General features: G+C 46.4%; 2 protein-coding genes across 2 annotated transcripts in view; one reads left to right on the top strand and one right to left on the bottom strand.

Moving 5' to 3' along the window:
- The window catches only part of SCLY (selenocysteine lyase), a 131378-nt gene extending 121338 nt beyond the window's left edge, over positions 1-10040 (bottom strand). Inside the window, exon 1 of the mRNA XM_044288528.1 lies at positions 9787-10040. The gene's annotated coding sequence lies outside the window, so the exon portion shown is untranslated. The remainder of the gene's footprint in view (positions 1-9786) is intronic.
- The window catches only part of EFHD1 (EF-hand domain family member D1), a 30314-nt gene continuing 17752 nt past the window's right edge, over positions 8797-21358 (top strand). The window contains exon 1 of the mRNA XM_044288530.1: positions 8797-9227. Coding sequence (XP_044144465.1) covers positions 8812-9227 — 416 coding nt within the window. The 5' untranslated portion in view covers positions 8797-8811. The remainder of the gene's footprint in view (positions 9228-21358) is intronic.

Here is a 21358-nt window from a genome sequence, read left to right as displayed (position 1 = left end):
TCGGTATTCAGTGCGGGTGCAATGCGTTCAACTCACGCATCGCATCCGCGCGAAATACTCGCCCGTGTGAAAGGGGCCTATAGGAAAAAGTGCCAGCCTCTCTGGTGACCCAGACCATGGGAGTGCACATGGGCAAGTGCTTTTTCCTAAAACGTGCAAGCACAGCCACCTCTACCGGATTACCGGGTGGTTGTAACCATGGAAGCGAGCAGTGTATAATGTGATGGAAAAATGAATCCAGCCAGCAAAGGATCAATATGGACAATCACATTACATTAGTAAGTGGCTTGTACTAACTTTCTCTACATAACAAATGTTAATTGCTGAAGTGAGACAAGCCCTTTAAGGCCCCCTGCACAGGAACATGTGCACCCCGTTGCCGTATTGCGGACCGCATTTGCGGATCCGCAATACACGCGTGCCGTTCCGTGGGCATTCCGCATCACGGATGCGGACCCATTTACTTGAATGGGCCGCAAATCCGGAGAGGCGGAATGGTGCGGAACGGAAGCACGGAACGGAACCCTATGGAAGCACTACGGAGTGCTTCCGTGGGGTTTTGTCCCGTACTTCCGTTCCGCAAAAAGATAGAACATGTCCTATCTTTTTGCGGAACGGCCAGATCGCGGACCCATTCAAGTAAATGGGTCCGCGATCCACTGTGGCTGCCCACGGACTGTGTTTGTGCATTGTGGCCCGCATTTTGCGGGCCGCATCATGACCACGGGGTGCAGGAGGCTTAAAGCTGTGCTGAAATCCATTGTCGTGACTGCCGTCCATGCGCACAGGAGTCCTCTCCATTATGTTAGCACAGCATATCAGTCCAGACCTTGCATTTTACCACAAAGCTGACAGTAGGAAAATAACAAGTTGAGATCTGGACTCCTTATCTGCAGAACTACTCATGTAGTACCTCAGATTATAGTCAAAAATCATGGTGACACCTTCCCTTTAAGAAGATATGAGGGGCAATGAGGAGTGCATGAAAGCACACCTCTGTGCAAAAACCTAAATAAACCATGCTGAGCAACGAAAGTGCTAAGGCAGCCTGAAGTATCTTATCTGAATTGCATTTCTGTTTTTAGCTACACATAGGAAGCTGTGGTATGTGGCAACTCACACTGCTTCTTTGTGATGGACCTCTATTCCGCAATGCCGAGCAGTTGCAGATTTGTAGAAACTTGTTCACATGAGATATTGTCCATGTCAGAACTCGTCCTGAGTATTTCAGCTGCTAAACAACTGCAATAAAAGGTCACAAAGGCCACAATGTACAATCGGTCCGACCTAGTAACTTTGTAATGACATGGTGCCTGCCATACGTGTGACCGGTGTCGTAAGGCAGTCTGTGAGCCAAAGGCTCCAAAAATCCCTGTTCTGTAATCAGGTTGCCCCCTCATGGAATTATAGTGATTCCAATAATAATTTTATTTCATTCAAATTAATTTGTTTTTTTATTTTATTTTTAAGAAATGCAGCCATGACGTTTTATATTTTTCCTCATTAAAGGACATCTGTCTGCAGTTTTGTACCTATGACACCGGCTGACCTGTTACATGTGCTCTTGGCAGCTGAAGGCATCTGTGTTGGTCCCGTGTTCATATGTGTCCGCATTGCTGAGAAAAATGATGTTTAATTATATACAAATGAGCCTCTAGGAGCAATGGGGCTTGGCTCTCTCTGCAATGGCAACGCCCCTGTTGCTCCTAGAAGTTTATTTTCAGATATTAAAACTTCCTTTTTCTCAGCAATGCGGACACATATGTACACGGGACCAACACAGATGCCTTCAGCTGCCAAGCGCACATGTAACAGCTTAGCCAGTTTCATAGGTACAAAACTGCTGACAGATGCCCTTTAAAAACTATAGGGAAACATTCCCCTAAAGTCTGCAAAAAAAATAAAAAAAAATCCATGAAGGGGTTATCTGCTTTGGTTAATCCTCTTTTCTCACAGTTTTCCTGCTGTGATCTGTGCAGATTGGAGTAGATTTACTGATTTACTACTTAGCGCTCTTTCACATCTGCGTTCTTGTCTTCCGGCATAGAGTTCCGTCGTCGGGGCTCTATGCCGGAAGAATCCTGATCAGGATTATCCTAATGCATTCTGAATGGAGTGAAATCCGTTCAGGATGCATCAGGATGTCTTCAGTTCCGGAACGGAACGTTTTTGGGCCGGAGAAAATACCGCAGCATGCTGCACTTTTTGCTCCGGCCAAAAATCCGGAACACTTGCCACAAGGCCGGATCCGGAATGAATGCCCATTGAAAGGCATTGATCTGGATCCGGCCTTAAGCTAAACGTCGTTTCGGCGCATTGCTGGATGCGACGTTTAGCTTTTTCTGAATGGTTACCATGGCTGCCGGGACGCTAAAGTCCTGGCAGCCATGGTAAAGTGTAGCGGGGAGCGGGGGAGCAGCATACTTACCGTCCGTGCGGCTCCCGGGGCGCTCCAGAGTGACGTCAGGTCGCCCCAGGCGCATGGATGACGTGATCGCATGGCACGTCATCCATGCGCATGGGGCGCTCTGACGTCATTCTGGGGCGCCCCGGGAGCCGCGCGGACTGTAAGTATACTGCTCCCCTGCTCCCCACTACTACTATGGCAACCAGGACTTTAATAGCATCCTGGCTGCCATAGTAACACTGAACGCATTTTGAAGACGGATCCATCTTCAAATGCTTTCAGTACACTTGCGTTTTTCCGGATCCGGCGTGTAATTCCGGCAAGTGGAGTACACGCCGGATCCGGACAACGTAAGTGTGAAAGAGGCCTTAGCTCTCCTGTTTGGGTTTTCAAACTCAACAAGGGGTGATGGTTTATCCCATCATTAATATAAAAAAGTGAAGTCATACATAATCTAGTGCATGACAACCTGTTTCTAACAAAGCTAGAACCAGCCCTGTACCTCACATGGATCCTGAGATCTTCTCATTCATTGCTCTAATTGTTCTGCTAGATATATTTCAATCTGGCAGTTTAGGCTACTTTCACATTAGCGTTTTTCTTTTCCGGCATAGAGTTCCGTCACAGGGGCTCTATACCGGAAAAGAACTGATCAGGCATATCCCCATGCATTCTGAATGGAGAGCAATCCGTTCAGGATGCATCAGGATGTCTTCAGTTCAGTCATTTTGACTGATCAGGCAAAAGAGAAAACCGTAGCATGCTACGGTTTTATCTCCGGCGAAAAAAACTGAAGACTTGCCTGAATGCCGGATCCGGCATTTTTTCCATAGGAATGTATTAGTGCCGGATCCGGCATTCAAAATACCGGATCGCCGGATCCGTCCTTCCGGTCTGCGCATGCGCAGACCTTTAAAAATGAGGAAAAAAAAAAAAAACGGATCCGGTTTGCCTGATGACACCGGAAAAACGGATCCGGTATTGCAATGCATTGCAATGCATTTTTCTGACTGATCAGGCATTTTTCAGACTGATCAGGATCCTGATCAGTCTGAAAAATGCCTGATCAGTCAGAAACAATGATATCCGTTTGCATACAGTTTGCCTGATCAGGCAGTCAGTTCAGGCAACGGAACTGCCTGCCGGAATAAAACAACGCAAGTGTGAAAGTACCCTTAGGGGGCGAATCCTTTCTCAGGGGTGTGTCTTTACTACTGCTGCTGGTAGCAGTTCAAGGATAGAACTGAGCATGTGCTTCCATCTCAGTGAGGACAGAGAAATTAGAAAAAGAGCAAACAGCAGGTGGCGCTATACAGATAGATTTCACTGAATAACTCAGTAGCTAAAATAAATTTTTAATTACATGCAATTACAAAAGTGTTCAGAACCAGGTGCTTGTTTGGAAACTGTAGAATATTATTTGTGGGACTACTCCTTTAGGGCAAAAAATTATCACGGTCAGCTCCAATGCAGAGGTCCAGGGCACCAAAAAGCGTGGCACTCCAACAAAGAAAGTTCATTCCAGCCTCCGAATAAAACAATGGAATCCTTTATTGAGAAATAGTCATAACATCCAGGTATGCCAAACACATAGTGCACAGAAAAACGCACCTCCTGTGACGCGTTTCGGGTGTATATACCCTTGGCTACAACGTAGGGTGTTATATACACCTGAAGCGCGTCACAGGAGGTTGGAATGAACTTTCTTTCAAGTTTACTCCTTTTAAGGCCTTTTTCAAACACCAGTGAATCACAGATGTGTGCTGTCTGTGGTCTCCATAGTCAACATATATACTTTGTTCACACATCAGTGGTTCTCCACAGACTGTGGGTCCATGATGACACCACGGAAGCATGCCATATTTTTGTCTGTGATTAAACATCCCTCACACACGTTATAACCTATGGGTCAATGAAAAGCATGGACGCAACATGGATGCCGTTCGTGGTTTCCATGGATCGTTGCTAGGAGATGCTCTGGAAACCAATTTTAGCCTATTGGGGTGCATGGAATACGGATGACACATGGGGGGCAAAAAACGGACACATGGACCAAACACGGATTCTTCATGAACATCTTCATGGCTTAACCCCCTGAGCATCTCGTCACGGATGTCAACACGGACACAGACGTGTGAAAGTGACCTAAGAGGTAACAGTGTTCTCTAACATCACACCAAATGTTGGCGAAAAGTGAGCCAACCAATGGTTGGTATAAAGTTAGAGAAAATGGCAGCAGCAATGTATATGACCACAGATGAGGTGTCACCCTTCTGGTCCACTGGAACCAGCAGGAGTGAGGAGTTAGGGACTGGAGCCTTGGTGCTGGAACAGAGAGGGGGTGAATACACGTTTATACCCGTTCAGGGCCAAATAAAATAGCTTTTGGGACCACACAAAACCTTTAATGGGATTTCCAAGATTTTTTAGCTGATGACCCTTTCTTCTAGAGCCCAGCCCAGTACCTCTGGTATCTCCACCATTTGAGAACGCACCACGCTCACAGTATCTCCACGGTTTTCTGTCAGCTCACCTGTATAGTGGCTGTGCTTGGTATGGCAGCTCAGTCCCATTCAATGGAGCTGAGCCCATGAGACCGATGAACGTGACGTCCCTTGGCCTAGGCAAAGCTGAGAGAAGGCCACAGCACTACTGCGAGCACTGGTGCCTTCTCAAACAGCTGATCGGCGGCAATTCCAGGTGTTAGATACCTATGACTTATCCAGCATATAGATCATTAGTTAAAAAATCTCAGAAAAACCCTTTAAGTACCAGAAACATAAAACAGCATTTGACAAAAGACTAAAGGTCAAATTCTTACCTGCTAAAGGCAGTAAATATAATGTTAATATACAGCTCCACAATGTTTATTTCACTACTATCCGGACTATTTATGATTATTGTGGCCTTTGGGGTGTAACAAGGAATTTTCTGTCTACTTCCTTCTTTATAAGCTTATTGAGCATTACATAGAAAAATAACATTTGGGACACAGTGGCCTAGATCTACAATTAGGTAGACATTATAGACATCTAGACAGGGAGACTTTAAAGGTTATTAGAGTATGATCAGACCCCCAATGTTAATAAGACCCTCAATCAGATCTCAGATCAGACCCCCAATGTTAATAATACCCCAATAAGACCTCAGCTCAGATCCCAATGTAAATGACTCCCCATTCAGACCTCTGATGAGACCCCCATGCCTCATATCAGCCCCCAGCCATATATCAGCCCCAGATCACAAAATAAAAAATCCACTTACGGTACCTCTCATGCTCAGTACACCAACGCTCCTCTTCTCCAGCACTCTCTCTTCTTCTTCCTGCCGTCGGCTGTGCCCCGATGCACACAGCGTAAGGTCACAGAGAGCCCTCACGCTATGCGCAGCCAAAGCACAGCCAACAGCAGAGGACCAGGAAGCGGTGAGTACAGAGCCCGGGGAGCGCTGCATTCACCGCTTCCCGGTCCTCCGGAAAATGTGCGCTTCCATAATGGAAGTGTTCATTAGTATTCACCCCATAAGACGCAGCAACATTTTCCCCCACTTTGGGGCGAAAAATATAGTAATTTTTTAGAAATGTACTTTCTGGTGCAAAAATGCTCCAAATAACGTGTGTCGGCTGTTCCGTGCATTGGGGACCGTAATTTGCAGCCCCTAAGGCACCATCTGTGTGGTTGCCGCAGACAGATGCAGACCCATTCAACTTGAATGGGTCCGTGATCCGTCCACACCGCGAAAAAATAGAACATGTTCTGCACAGCTTCTTCCGGATTGCGGATCCATTCAAGTTGTTGGCAGCAAGGACTCCAGATCTTGAGGGAGGAACTATGATTTCTGCTGGAGCAAGTCGAAAGTTGCTGTAAGCTATTTTGATGATGTCCTCCTCATATGGGGAGGGCGCCAGCGTCCGTGCCTGCGTTTGTCGCATATCTTAACAATAATGATTTTAATCTTCAATTTACCTATTGTATGTCTGATTGCCACAACTACTTTTTGGATTTGGCCCTAATGGGCAACAGTGACACAGGTCAAGTTATATTCTGTATAGAAAATGAATAATGGGCAATTCTATCCTCCATGCCTATAGTCCTCACCCAAAACATGTTATACACAATCCTTCATGCCTATAGTCCTCACCCAAAACATGTTATAGACAATCTGGGGGAGCTGGAATGGCTTGTACAGAAGATTGTACTTTCCAAAATTTACAAGGAGCTGGCGTCGTTTTTCAGGCAGGCACACGGATTACATGCACCTAATTTATGACAAGGCGCACTCCTCGTCATAAATTAGCCGTATACTATGGCAGCGCAGGGGGCACAACTAAAAACGGCGTAAAAAGCCCTCTTAGTAAATGTCCCCTATTGTTTTCACAACAGACAAAATGGGGGTCATTAACAAAGACCAGCGTTTTATGCCGGTCTTTGATTCACCCCAGTACTGCCAGAGGATGTGCCTAATTTATGAGTAGGCACACGCCTCAGATAGTCTGTGCGCCATGAGGGAAAAACTACTCCACTCCCTGAGTGGAGTAGTTCTTCGCCAACAGTTATGCCTGTTTTCCTATGATCTGTCAGGGGAGAGTCAGGAGTCCCCCATTCACATTAAACCGCTATTCTCAGTGAGTTTGGCTGAAAATCCCCTGATGTGTATGGGGACCTTTAGGCACACGACCGTTGTTTTGGTCCGCATCCGAGCCGCAGTATTTGCTGCTTGGATGCGGACCTATTCACTTCAATGGGGCCGCAAAAGATGCGGAGAGCACTCTGCGTGCTTTCCGCATCCGTTGCTCCGTTCCGTGGTCCGCAAAAAACAATATATAACCTGCCCTATTCTTGTCCGTTTTGCGGACAAGAATAGGCAGTTATATTAATGGCTGTCCGCGATTTTTTTGCAATTCATGTGTTCCAGTTGCAGCAAACATGTAAATCGCACTGCTCCCCCATTCATTCCTATGGCAGCCCTGCTAGACCACGATCTTTAGTTGTGCGACCGTGTAGAGCAGGGATGCTCAACCTGCAGCCCTCCAGCTGTTGTAAAACTACAACTCCCACTATGCCCTAATAGCTGTAGGCTGTCCAGGCATGCTGGGAGTTGTAGTTTTGCAACAGCTGGAGGGCTACAGGTTGAGCATCACTGGTGTAGAGGTATCCTAACTCATAACGCGCCTGCTAAGAAAAAAACCAGCAGACTTGGAGATGACAGGGGTTGTCTCATCTCAGTCTTTCATGGTCTAGATGTGAATATCCTAAGAAAACGCTGGCTGGGCATGGGCATAGTTAAAGGGGTATTCCGGTTGGTACAAGTTATCGCCTATTCATAGATTGGACCCCCACCGATCACGAGAATAGGGGCCCCCGAAACCCTGCAGCTCACCTGAAAAAACTTTGGGAGTTCCGGAGATAACCAAGTATAGTGCTCCATTATCTCTGTAATTCCTCTAGAACTAAATGGATCAGCCACATGCATGTTACGGGGCCCCGTTCATTCCTACCGCTGGGACCCCCACCGATCTAAAAGTGATCCCCTATCCTGTGGATACGGGATAACTTGTACCAACCGGAATACCCCTTTAGGAAAGCAGTATAGCACAGGAAGATACGCTGCTTCTGGAAACCTTAGAGTTAGGCCTCATGCACACGACCACATTGTCAAAAAATGCGGATCAGACGCGGACCCATTCATTTCAATGAGGCCGCAAAAGATGCGTACAGCATGCCGTGTACTGTCCGCATCCGCAAGTCAGTTGAGCAGCCCCACAAAAAAATATAGAACATGTCCTATTCTTATTCTTTTTGCAGATGAAGTTAGGACATTTCTACAATAGTTAAAAAATACACAGCAGCATGCACTCGGCCAGGATCCGTGTTTTGCTGATCCGCGATTTGCGGACTGCAAAACACTTACGGTCGTATGAGCCCTTCAGGAAACCGTGTAGTGCCCATTCACTGCTATGGGAGTCAGGGTCCCCTGATGTTCTCTCCTGGTCCCTCTCTACATCCAGGAAATAACGGTTGCCATACACCGCTGAGGTCAGTGATTATGTAGGGTCAAGCGTCATATATTGCTGTGCCAGGAGCTGGAAACGGTGGGGATTAAGTGATGAATATGTGTTATTTTATTACATGTGTGGGCATGAAAGTAGTTTTGTTATAATGCAGACAACCCCTTTAAGTCACACGGGTGACCATTGCTCTAAAGCAGAGAAAAGCACCTGGCCCAGTTCCACCTAGCAACCAATCAGAGAACAGCTTTCATTTTGTAACCCGCAGCTGTTAGACAAGAGCTGCACTCTGATTGGTCGGCCCGGATAACTCCCACACAGTAAGTATATAGGGGTGCAGGTGTCCAGGCGGGGTGCGGCGGGTCTCCACCTGTTGCCCCTCGGCTGGGGCGGAAGAATGAAGGAGTTGCTGGTGGTGGAGCCTGGCTGCAGCGCTCTCCTCCCTCCAGCTCCGCCCCGCCGCCTTATCCCCGGCTGCTGGAAGTTTGCGAGCACTTGTGTGCGCCCCTCCCGCCGTCCTGTCTTCCCGGTTCCCATGGCAGAGAACGAGCTAGCCGCGAAACTGCAGCGCCGCTTGGTGCTGGACGATGCCCCCGCAGAGAGCCAGGAGCTGGACGACCCCGTGCCCAACGGGCAAGAGAAGCCGGCCACTGCCAGTGCCGACTCCGAGCTGAGTGCCAAGCTGAACCGGAGGAATGACATTAACGAGGGCAACGCCGTGCCAGCCAACCGGTGCCAGGTCCTCAACCCGTACACCGAGTTCAAGGAGTTTTCCCGAAAGCAGATCAAGGACATGGAGAGAATGTTCCGCCAGTGAGTGGGCATCATGGGGGGCACGGGGTGTAGAGGGGGCTGCATGCAGTGGCACAGCAGTAGTGCCCTCCACACTTGGCATTGGCACTTCCCACTCCAGCGAGTTGTCAACAGGTTTGGGTGACCTGGATGTGGTGGTATGGGCACAGTGCAGTCTATGATTGGTGCACATTGTAGTCATAGACAGTATAGTGAGGGGCACATGTCACACCTAGTTATAGATGGGTGCAATGCCAAGTCTATGGGCATGCTGCAGGCAAAGCCATTTTAAGGGCAGGCACCTATGCTGCCAGCACTAGGGCACACCTGTAACGTGGCATCTGGCGTTCTATAGCAGTAGCCGCTAACTTGCAGAGTTTCAGCCAAGAAGTGGCATTCCCCGACCGCTTTGGCTGTCCTAGATCACCCTGTCTACCCGCACCCAATGGTAATATGCTAATTCTGCCCCCGACACTGCGTCAGTGGTGTCACACGTAACATACCGCAATACTATTGATTTGGGTGCACATCACTTTGTTCTCATAGACCACTATGCAAGTTGTGTGTGACTGCGACTTACCTGAGACTTACTGTCACCGTGTGGCCCCAGCCTAAAGGGCAAGGTGTGAGCGCCCCATTGCCGGCTGTCGCCTCACCTGCTTGTGGCTGGAGCTGTTTCAGTAATAGAATTATATTAGGTGATCGCTATTTATGCAGTTTTCTGTGTATTAGTGCTGGTTCTATAGAGGTAGTCATCAGGTCGCTACCTGTCTGCGGGTCCCGTGAAGCCCACCTGATCTGTGCCGTCATCAGGAGGTGTCCTCACACTAGGATCGTCCCAGCTCACGGTTCTCTCCCCTCCTCCTCTATCCGGGGTGAGTCTGTTTCGCCACAGTCCCCTCCGGCTGAATCATAGTTCCTGTCCCCCCCCCTCACCCTGATCACTTCTCCTTATGATTCAGTCTTTGCTGTTCTTTACATTTCCCTTCTGCTCTTGCTGTACGTGGGGTTTAGGATTCTGAGAGTTGTAGTCAGCAGACTTGTCTTCCCGTCTAACCCTATGCTGTGTCAGTATACTGCCGTCGCCCTGGATGTGTGCGGCTGACCCCATAACCCTGGCTGACCGCCATTTCTCCCATCTCCACCACGTGCACGTTACTCAGTGGAGAAAGGAGAATAAGCTGCTGCCGGAGTGTGTATGATCAGCTTTAGGGCAGGTACACACGTCGCAGATACGCTGTGGAAAATCCTCAGCATAGCAGCAAGGTGGATGACTTTCAGCAGGTTCCATCCACACTCTGTACTGTTAAAGCATCTGTCAGCAGTTTTGTACCTATGACACTGACCTGTTACATGTGCGCTTGGCAGCTGAAGGCATCTGTGTTGGTCATATGTTCATATGCAAATTATAGAACCTGTCCTATTTTTTTGTTTTGCGGACAAGGATAAGCTTTATCACAGTAGGTCCCGCAAAAATTCTGGGACGCTCACTGACCACATCTGTGTTTTGCGGATCAGCGATTTGCGGACGGCAGAACTGTCATGTGCAGGAGGGCTTACAGATGCAGATATTGTAGGGAATTTTACCCTGAGAACGTATTTTATTTCAGTGTCCATTCTGTGTTTTATTTTATTTTTTTGCAGACCGTATACGGAACAATTCATTTCAATGGGTTCGCAAAAAAAACAGAAGTTACTCCGTGTGCATTCCGTTTCCGTATGTTCGTTCCACAAAGTGATCGAACATGTCCTATTATTGTCCGCCTTACGGACAAGGATAGTCCTGTTCTATCTAGCTGTTCAGTTCTGCTAAATACGGAATGCACACGGACGTCATCCATATTTTTTGCGGATCCGTTTTTTGTGGACCGCAAAATACATACGGTCGTGTGCATAAGGCCACTCCAGCATTGACATCTGTACACACAGTTGACATGCTGTGGATTACGAAATCCGCGCTGCCGGTCAGTTTCCACATGGAAAATTTCCCCAGCGTGTACACAAATCTCATCTACCTGTCTGGCGCTATACACACTGTGGATTGGCTGCGCTTAAAGGAGTATTCCGGTTGGTTAAAGTTATCCCTTATCCACAAGACAGGGGATAACTATCAGATTGGTGGGGGGCTCTACTACTGGGACCCCCACGATCATGAGAACAGGGACCCCATATCCCCTGCAGCTCATCTGAAAAGAACGGATCAGCCGGTCGCACATGCACTCGGCCGCTCCATTTATTTCTATGAGAGTTCTGGAGACAGGTGAGTGCTGTACTTGCCTACCTCCAGAACTCCTACAGAAATGAATGGAGCAACCGGCCGCTCCATTCTTTTTAGGGGAGTACAGGGCCGCCCTTCTTATGATCAGTGGAGACACATGCAGCCACTAGACCCTCGGTGTGAGGCTACCTTCACAGGACCGTATCTGTTTTGCAATTGGCAAACTGCGGATTTGCAAAATACAGATACCGGATGTCTGCATCCTGCACTTTCCGCAGGCGCTATTATACAAATGCCTATACTTGTCTGCAAAACGGACAAGTATAGTAGGACATGTTCTATAATTTGTGGACTGGTTGCATGGATGTACCCTAAAGGGCATTACGAGACCCCAATAAATTCTGATGAAGATCTTGTATGCGAAAGAACCTGCTGAAACCAGCCCTTTCCAGCGCTGCCGCTGTAGTGCTCCTGACAGTCTATATTTCTATCCCTGCAGCCATGACGTTCCTGACTACTACATGTGACCACTGCAGCCAGTCAATGGCCTCAGCGGTCACCAGGTATAATTGGGCACATGCTTATTGCAGTGCCGGTCTTGCTAGAGTGATTAGGTACCCGACTACTTTACGTTGATGGCGGCAGTGATCTCGCAGTGGATTAAGCAGATAAATAAAGCTAAATTTTTCATTTTTAATATTGCAGCCCTTCACCACAATTTTTAGTGGACTGTGTAAACTCCTTTTAATACGGCTGCCATAGCAGTGCATGAAGTCTGTACCATACCTATGTATGCCTTTTTGTCTTAAAAAAAAAAAAACAAAAAAAAAAACTGTTTTTTATTTTGTATCTGACACCAAGAATGTATAAATCCCCTGTATGTGAATGTTCTCATGTAGTACAAGAAGGTTAATGATGTCTGGTTGCCTTTAGCCCTGCAATGGTTAATGAGTGCGAGTTTGGAGCAGCCACTTGTGTTTGGGTGGAGGGTGTGCCAGACGTCCCCCTAGAGCAGATATGCCTGGCCCTGAGGCCATTACGTGCAGTGGTGGCGCCTGGCACTCTAATGTTCCTGTATGTGACCCGAGCTATGTAACCTCGCCCTGTGGTGCTGCTATCACCCAGACAGTGCTTTTCCAGCCTCCTAATGCCTGTCCTACAGCTGTGCAAGTGTCACTGACAATCATGGCTTTGTACAGCTGAAGTGCCCTCACCGAGGTCCTGGGAACAGTTGTCTGCTGCTACATCCCACCCCCCCCCCCAGACGTCGTGGAGGAAATTACCAAAAAAAGCCTTGTACAATGCCCCTAGATAAAGCGGAGTATGCTCATCTTCTCAGATGTCACCAGTGGAGAGCTATTCCAGGGCTCCTCCATGTATAGCTAAGGCTTGGTTCAGACTTTACGTTGTGTGGTGCCTCAAGACCTCAGAGGAAAAACCACCGCAAACCTTATGTTAATGCAGGAGACGTTTGTAGAACTGCTTCATGGAAAACCACATTTCAGTACTTTATGTAAAAAAAGACTCTGCATCTATATATTAAAGGGATTATCTGGTGAGGCACCTCTTCTTGGAAAGTAGACCTGCATCCAACTTGGCCACCTTTACAGGTCCAACGGGTTTGTCCTAATATATTGTACTGAAGATCCTCAAAGGCTGAATTTTGCAGGGGTATATCCCCTACTTCTATATGACTGAATAGCTCAGCAAATATACCCTTCAGCTGGGTGAGGACTCCTGTGGGAGCTGTAATGGTGACCATGTCTGTCACCAAGCTTTCCCTGAAACGGACATAATTCATACAAAGAATGAATTTTATTGACTCGCGCAAGATTCAGGGGCTTATGTTTTTTTGGAACCTACCGTATTTTGCAGGTTTAGCCTTCTTAAAGAGGTTGTATCAAGATTTAAACTTCTCACCTATCCACAGTATAGAGGGATGTGTCTGATTGGTCACGGGTCTGACCACTGGGAGTGGAGGTGGAGGTCGAGCACGGGTACTGATGGTCCATTCATCTTTTAAGGATTGTGGAAGAGAAGCCAAATGCATCACGCAGTTGTCCCGGTCTGTCTCATGGAGACGAATGGAGTTGCAGTAGGACCCCTGTTCTTGTGCTCGGTGGGGGTTCCCCAGCGGTTGGATGAACCCCACTGATCAGACTCTGTAGACCCCAGGTAAAGGTTGTGTGTAAATCTTGGGACAAACCCTTTAAGGCAGGGATGGCCAACCTGCCGCTCTCCAGCTGTTGCAAAGCTACAACTCCCAGCGTGCCCAGTCTGCCTACAGCAGGGTATGGTGGGAGTTGTAGTTTTACAACAGGTGGAGAGCGGCAGGTTGGCCAGCCCTACGTTAAGGCTTCATTCACATACACGCGATTAATGTGGTCACATATTTTTGACAGAAGCCGATAAAAAATAAAATAAAACTAAATAAAATGCCATACCTAGAGCACGCAAAGGCCAAAAACTGTAAAAATAAAAGGGCATTTCATTGTTTTGCCGAAGAAACTATGCTGTGTTTTTCCTAAATCTGACTGATGATCGAGGTGTGTCCAGGCTTCTTTCTCGGAGGATACATGTAAGGAATGACCTTCCTCTAATCTTGTTATCTTTGGTAGAAATTTCTTGACAAGTTACAGCAGTGACACAAACTGGGGGAGGGCAGTTCCTTCCACCGCGGTGATACATTCCTTGATGTCTCATATATAATTACAATCTCATGATTGTGCTGTTAGCGTGTGGCTTCTGAGAGTGTCTGATCTTACCTTTTTTAGAGGGTGGGGTTTATTATACTTTTATAAGTTAGTCTGTAAATTTTATCACATTATTTTATGTTTCTTTTTATATCAAATTGAGAAGACTTGTCACGTATTTTTATTTTTTTTCTTTTTTAAACTTAATACCTTTTCTTGTAGTCCAGATTGTATAAAAAATATTTTAATCGGCCCCTCCGTTCCGCTGCATTGCCCACCTCTGACTTGACGCCTAATATGTAAATGACCTGTATAGCTACCAGGAGGAGGAGACCTCTCACTTTATGTAGAGCTAGCCATTCCCTGCAGAGTGCTTCATAGCCAGGCATTAGACCTGCTGTTCTCTCCAGATTTTACTAAATCTCCCCCAGAACACCCTATCTATGCCAGTAATTCCAGATCCAACACCAATGTGATGAGAAGAGGAACTGATCTGGTGCTCAGATCTTCTGTTCCTCTTCTTTGTGTGCACGGAAGAGGTCAGTGATTGGCTTCAGTGGTCATGTGTTATTGATGTGGGCTGTGTCAGGTAAATAACCTTCAGTTATGTTTTGCAGAAGGATCCCACATGTCTGCTTTCCCCTGAAACCAGACAACTACTTTAAAGGGAACCTGTCACCTGGATTCTGGGTATAGAGCTGAGGACATGGGTTGCTAGATGGCAGCTAGCACATCCTCAAAACCCAGTCCCCATAGCTCTGTGTGCTTTTATTGCGTAAAAAAAACCCCAACGGTTTGATACATATGCAAATTAACCTGAGATGAGTCCTGTATGTGAGATAAGTCAGGGACAGGACTCATCTCAGGTTAATTTGCATATGTATCAAATCTTTTTTTTTTTTTTTTTTTTTTTTTTTTTTTTAGTTTTGTTTTTTACACAATAAAAGCACACAGAGCTATGGGGACTGGGTATTGCGGATGTGCCAGCGGTCATCTAGCAACCCATGTCCTCAGCTCTATACACAAAATCCCGGTGACAGGTTCCCTTTAGGCCTCATGCACACGACCGTTTTTTTTTAAGGTCCGCAAAAATGGGGTCCGTAGGTCCGTGATCTGTGACCGTTTTTTCGTCCGTGGGTCTTCCTTGTTTTTTGGAGGATCCACGGACATGAAAAATGAAAAAAAAATCTAAGTCAAGTTTGCCATTGAAATGATAGGAAAAAACGGACACGGATCACGGACACGGATCACGGACACGGATGACAATCTTGTGTGCATCCGTGATTTTTCACGGACCCATTGACTTGAATGGGTCCGTGAACCGTTGGCCGTGAAAAAAATAGGACAGGTCATATTTTTTTCACGGCCAGGAAAAACGGATCACGGACGCAGCTGCCAAACGGTGCATTTTCCGATTTTTCCACGGACCCATTGAAAGTCAATGGGTCCGTGAAAAAAAACGGAAAACGGCACAACGGCCACGGATGCACACAACGGTCGTGTGCATGAGGCCTTAAGAAGATAAAAGAAACTGACTCTCAATTCCTGTATTAAAATTTTCAAAAGGGATCCATCGAACAAATATGGACTCTCAACTTCAGTCTTAAGTCAGTGTTCAGTCCGCATTTTTTGAGGATCGATGTGGATCCACTCATTTCAATAGACACAAAGGAGATGCGAACAGTACACCATGTACTGACTGCATCCTCATGTCTGTTCTGCGGCCCCTCACAAAAGGTAGCCAAAATACAGAGCACAAGCGCCCTCCAGGCCACAGAGCCCCCAAACTACGGACCTCAGTCCACATTGCAATACCAGCACAAGCGGCTCATCCAGTGATCTGAAGAAGGGTATATGCCGAAAAACGTTTATGTGAACTGGAAAACAGCCTATGCAATAAAGTACTGCACTTAAGGCCTCATGCACACGACCGTTGTGTGCATCCGTGGCCGTTGTGCCGTTTTCCGTTTTTTTTTCGCGGACCCATTGACTTTCAATGGGTCCGTGGAAAAATCGGAAAATGCACCGTTTTGCAGCCGAGGCCGTGATCCGTGTATCCTGTCCGTCAAAAAAATATGACCTGTCCTATTTTTTTGACGGACAACGGTTCACGGACCCATTCAAGTCAATGGGTCCGTGAAAGAACACGGATGCACACAAGATTGGCATCCGTGTCCGTGATCCGTGGCCGTAGGTTGCTTTCATACAGACGGATCCGAAGATCCGTCTGCATAAAAGCTTTTTCTGATCTAAGTTTTCACTTCGTGAAAACTCATTTCCGACAGTATATTCTAACACAGAAGCGTTCCCATGGTGATGGGGACGCTTCTAGTTAGAATACACTGCAAACTTTGTACAAGACTGCCCCCTGCTGCCTGGCAGCACCCGATCTCTTACAGGGGGATATGATAGCACAATTAACCCCTTCAGGTGCGGCACCTAAAGGGGTTAATTGTACTATCATATTCCCCTGTAAGGCCCCTTTCACACGGGCGAGTTTTCCGTGCGGGTGCGATGCGTGCGGTGAACGCATTGCACCCGCACTGAATCCTGACCCATTCATTTCTATGAGACTGTGCACACGAGCGGTGATTTTCACGCATCACTTGTGCGTTGCGTGAAAATCGCAGCATGCTCCTCTTTGTGCGTTTTTCACGTAACGCAGGCCCTATAGAAATGAATGGGGTTGCGTGAAAATCGCATGCATCCGCAAGCAAGTGCGGATGCGGTGCGATTTTCACGCATGGGTTCTAGGTGACAGTCTATTCACTGTATTATTTTCCCTTATAACATGGTTATAAGGGAAAATAATAGCATTCTGAATACAGAATGCTTTGTATAATAGTGCTGGAAGGGTTAAAAATAATAAAAAAGTTAACTCACCTTCTCCTCTTGTTAGCGCAGATGCCACTCTGTTCTTTATCTGTGGGCTAAAGGACCTTTGATGACGTCAGATCACATGCTCCATCACCATGGTGATGGACCATGTGATTGGAGCATGTGATCTGACGTCACCTCAGGTCATTCAGTCCACAGCTAAAGAACAGAGTGGCATCTGCGCGAACAAGAGGAGAAGGTGAGTTAACTTTTTTATTATTTTTAACCCTTCCAGCACTATTATACTAAGCATTCTGTATTCAGAATGCTATTATTTTCCCTTATAACCATGTTATAAGGGAAAATAATACAATCTTCAGAACATCAATCCCAAGCCCGAACTTCTGTGAAGAAGTTCGGGTCTGGGTACCAAACATGCGCGATTTTTCTCACGCGAGTGCAAAACGCATGACAATGTTTTGCACTCGCGCAGAAAAATCGCGCATTTTCCCGCAACGCACCCGCCTCTTATCCGGGCAAAAAACATGACGCCCGTGTGAAAGAGGCCTAAGAGATCAGGGCTGCCAGGCAGCAGGGGGCAGACCCCCCCCCCCCCACTCCCCAGTTTGAATATCGTTGGTGGCACAGTGTGCCAACCACCATCGGCCCCCCTCCCTCCCTCTATTGTATTAAATCGTTGGTGGCACAGTGTGCCAACCACCATCGGCCCCCCTCCCTCCCTCTATTGTATTAAATCGTTGGTGGCACAGTGTGCCAACCACCATCGCCCTCCCTCTATAGCAGTAACATTGGTGGCAGTGTGCGGTCTCAACAGTAGAAGATTCATACTTACCTGCTTGCTGCTGCGATGTCTGTGAACGGCCGGGAGCTCCTCCTACTGGTAAGTGACAGTTCTTTAGCAATGCGCCGCACAGACCTTTCACTTACCAGTAGGAGGAGCTCCCGGCCGGACACAGACATCGCAGCAGCCAGGTAAGTATGAATCTTCTACTGTTGAGACCGCACACTGCCACCAATGTTACTGCTATAGAGGGAGGGGGGGGGGGCGATGGTGGTTGGCACACTGTGCCACCAACGATTTAATACAATAGAGGGAGGGAGGGGGGCCGATGGTGGTTGGCACACTGTGCCACCAACGATTTAATACAATAGAGGGAGGGAGGGGGGGCCGATGGTGGTTGGCACACTGTGCCACCAACGATATTCAAACTGGGGAGGGGGGGGGTCTGCCCCCTGCTGCCTGGCAGCCCTGATCTCTTACAGGGGAATATGATAGTACAATTAACCCCTTTAGGTGCCGCACCTAAAGGGGTTAATTGTGCTATCATATCCCCCAGTAAGAGATCGGGTGCTGCCAGGCAGCAGGGGGCAGTCTTGTACAAAGTTTGTAGTGTATTCTAACCTGAAGCGTCCCCATCACCATGGGAACGCCTCTGTGTTAGAATATACTGTCGGATCTGCGGTTCACGAAGTAGCTCATATCCGACAGTATATTCTAACATAGAGGCGTTCCCATGGTGATGGGGACGCTTCAAGTTAAAATTCCAATCCGATGGTATAAAAGAACTCCAGACTTTACATTGAAAGTCAATGGGGACGGATCCGTTTGAAATGGCACCATATTGTGTCAACATCAAACGGATCCGTCCCCATTGACTTGCATTGTAATTCAGGACGGATCTGTTTGGCTCCGCACGGCCAGGCGGACACCAAAACGACTTTTTTTTCATGTCCGTGGATCCTCCAAAAATCAAGGAAGACCCACGGACGAAAAAACGGTCACGGATCACGGACCCCGTTTTTGCGGACCGTGAAAAAAAACTGTCGTGTGCATGAGGCCTAAAGCATACAAGTGGTTTTTCAGGAGTCTTTCTCTACATTGCAACTCTGCCTGGGAACAGTCTCCTGACACTCGCAAAAAATTCCCCACCTAGAGTGTGATCCAACCACTTATACCTTAAAAAAGGTAGAACATGTCCTATTCTTGTCTGTTTTGTGGACAAGGATAGGACATTTCTAAAGGAGTGAAAAAAAAAATTGCACGTAACCGGTATCCTTGTTTTGCAGATCTGTGATTTTCAGATCACAAAACTGATATGACCATGTGCATAAGGATATGGGCACCATTTTTTTTTTTTTACACTTAGTAATTTTGTGGAGGAAATCATTTCTACAATTGGTTCTATCTTTTTTTTTTTTTTTTTGTTCTACAGCCTGCTCTGCAAAATAATTAGTGTAAATTATATTTTTTTTTTTTTTTTTTTTTTTTTTTTTTTTTTACAAAGGTGTCCATATCGTCATGCACATGGTCTTAAAAAGTGATCGAGTCACATGTACCCCGAAATAGTACCAATCAAACCGTCATCTTATCCCATAAAAAAAATGAGCCTCTACTTACAGTAAGGCTACATGCACACGACATTCCTTTATGTCTCATATATAATTACAATCTCATGATTGTGCTGTTAGCGTCTGGCTTCTGAGAGTGTCTGATCTTACCTTTTTTAGAGGGTGGGGTTTATTATACTTTTTATAAGTTGATCTGTAAAGTTTCACATTATTTTATGTTTCGTTTTTACATCAAATTGTGAAGACCTGTAACTTTTATTTTTTATTTTTTTTAAACTTAATTCCTTTTCTTGTTGTCTGTCCAGATTTTTTATTTTTTAATCAGCCCCTCTGTTCCGCTGCCCTCATCTGCACTTCCGTTCCGCGGCCCTGCAAAAAAATAAATAGAATAGGCATTTCTATCATAGTGCCGGCTATGTGCGGTCCGCAAAATGCGAAAAGCACATGGCCGGTGTCCGTGTTTTACGGATACGCAATTTGCGGACATGTGAATGGACCCTTATGGTCGGTGGTAGCCGAATTCTTAGATAACCTGAACCTTGTAAGCCGAACTTGAAACGCAAGTTCCCTTAACACTAGTCGCAACGTTTTAGCGCATAGATTGAAAAGAGACTGTGAATGAGCTCAAAACATTTGGACCACAGGGGTGAATAAAGATTTTCCAATGAAGCTGTGAAAATGAAAGGAGGAATCTGATTGGTTGCTATGGTCAACTAAGCCAGTTCTACTTTATACCAGTTTTGATAAATCTCTCCCACTGTGTACTTCTATGTATACATAGCATTGTGTGTGACAAGTGACCGCTCACTGTGCGGACTGTACACAATGCTGTATTTAGATGAGAGCGCATGTAGTGAAAGCTGTCAGCAATGAGATCTATATCCTGCTTATAACGCCATGGTTCTGACTGTAGATCGCTGCACTAATGTTACCAGCAGAAATATCTATTGTGTCTACAAATAATGGACTTTCTACAGAATGGAAAGTGAGAAATAGATCTGCTGATTAAAGGCTGTAGCATACTGTAAGACTCACCATGTTGTGGATTGGAATGAACTCTTACAAGTTCCAGCAGCCTATGTATTAGTGGCTGATAGCTTTGCTATGTAACAGGATGTGGGGGCGGGGCAGCAGAGCTTGTGCTGGTACATGTGAAATCAACAGGAACGCCCACAGAGCCTCACAAATGACAGCACTGAACAAAACTCCTGTCAGAACATTTCTGAGAGCATGTGAAGCAAAGCTAATACCAGTAAACAAACAAGTGCAATTTTATTATGTGCTGCATTACCGGAAGATATGGGTTATTGATTTTTAGTGCACAAAGGTGTCCATAGCCTTTAAGGTGGCCATACACATTAGTCTAAAGTTAATCAAAATGATAGTCCGCTGAGTGAAATCTAGTTGGATGAAAGAACTCTCATTCATCGGCCAATATAGACTAATATGTGTATGTTCGTGTCTGCGAAACGTTCACCAGATTTTCAACTGCTGTTCAACCATTAACCAACTTCTGTCTAATGTCTACGGCCAGCTTTAGTCACGTAAACATTCATTGCAATCCTGCAAACCATTTACCATTATGCCGTCACTGTCGCCATGTAACTATTAACCATTAGCTCGCTCTCATGTAGATTGCACTGTGTGGCTGAGCAGAAATTGACTGCCTCCAGTGCTGCTGGGGAGAAAGGTCTCCATTAGTGCCCTTCTCTGATTTTACCTTTGTTCTCTGGAATTCGAAACGTGAAAAGTTATTCCACTTTTCTAAACCACCACTCTGAAGAAACTGATCCAGGTAGTACAAAGATCGCCAGCACATAACCTTTTATGTGCACTGCAAGATGACACCCAAGATGACGTTCTTACACATTCAGTATGGAGTCCTCATCATAACCATACAGGAAAATGGAAAGAGAACACCTAGAAGGAGTTTAAGATAAAAAGCCTATTTTAGGTTAGTTTCACACCTGTGGTCTGAAACTCCAGGCGTAGCATGCAGCAGTTTGTGTCCGGCCGACTCTCTGCTTGTCTGCCAGAACTGTGTACGGATCCCA

This window comes from Bufo gargarizans, chromosome 4, assembly GCF_014858855.1.
Source record: "Bufo gargarizans isolate SCDJY-AF-19 chromosome 4, ASM1485885v1, whole genome shotgun sequence".
NCBI classification, from domain to species: Eukaryota; Metazoa; Chordata; class Amphibia; order Anura; family Bufonidae; genus Bufo; species Bufo gargarizans.
The sequence above is the reverse complement of the archived record's forward strand: the minus strand, read 5'-3'. Positions and strand labels throughout refer to the sequence as shown.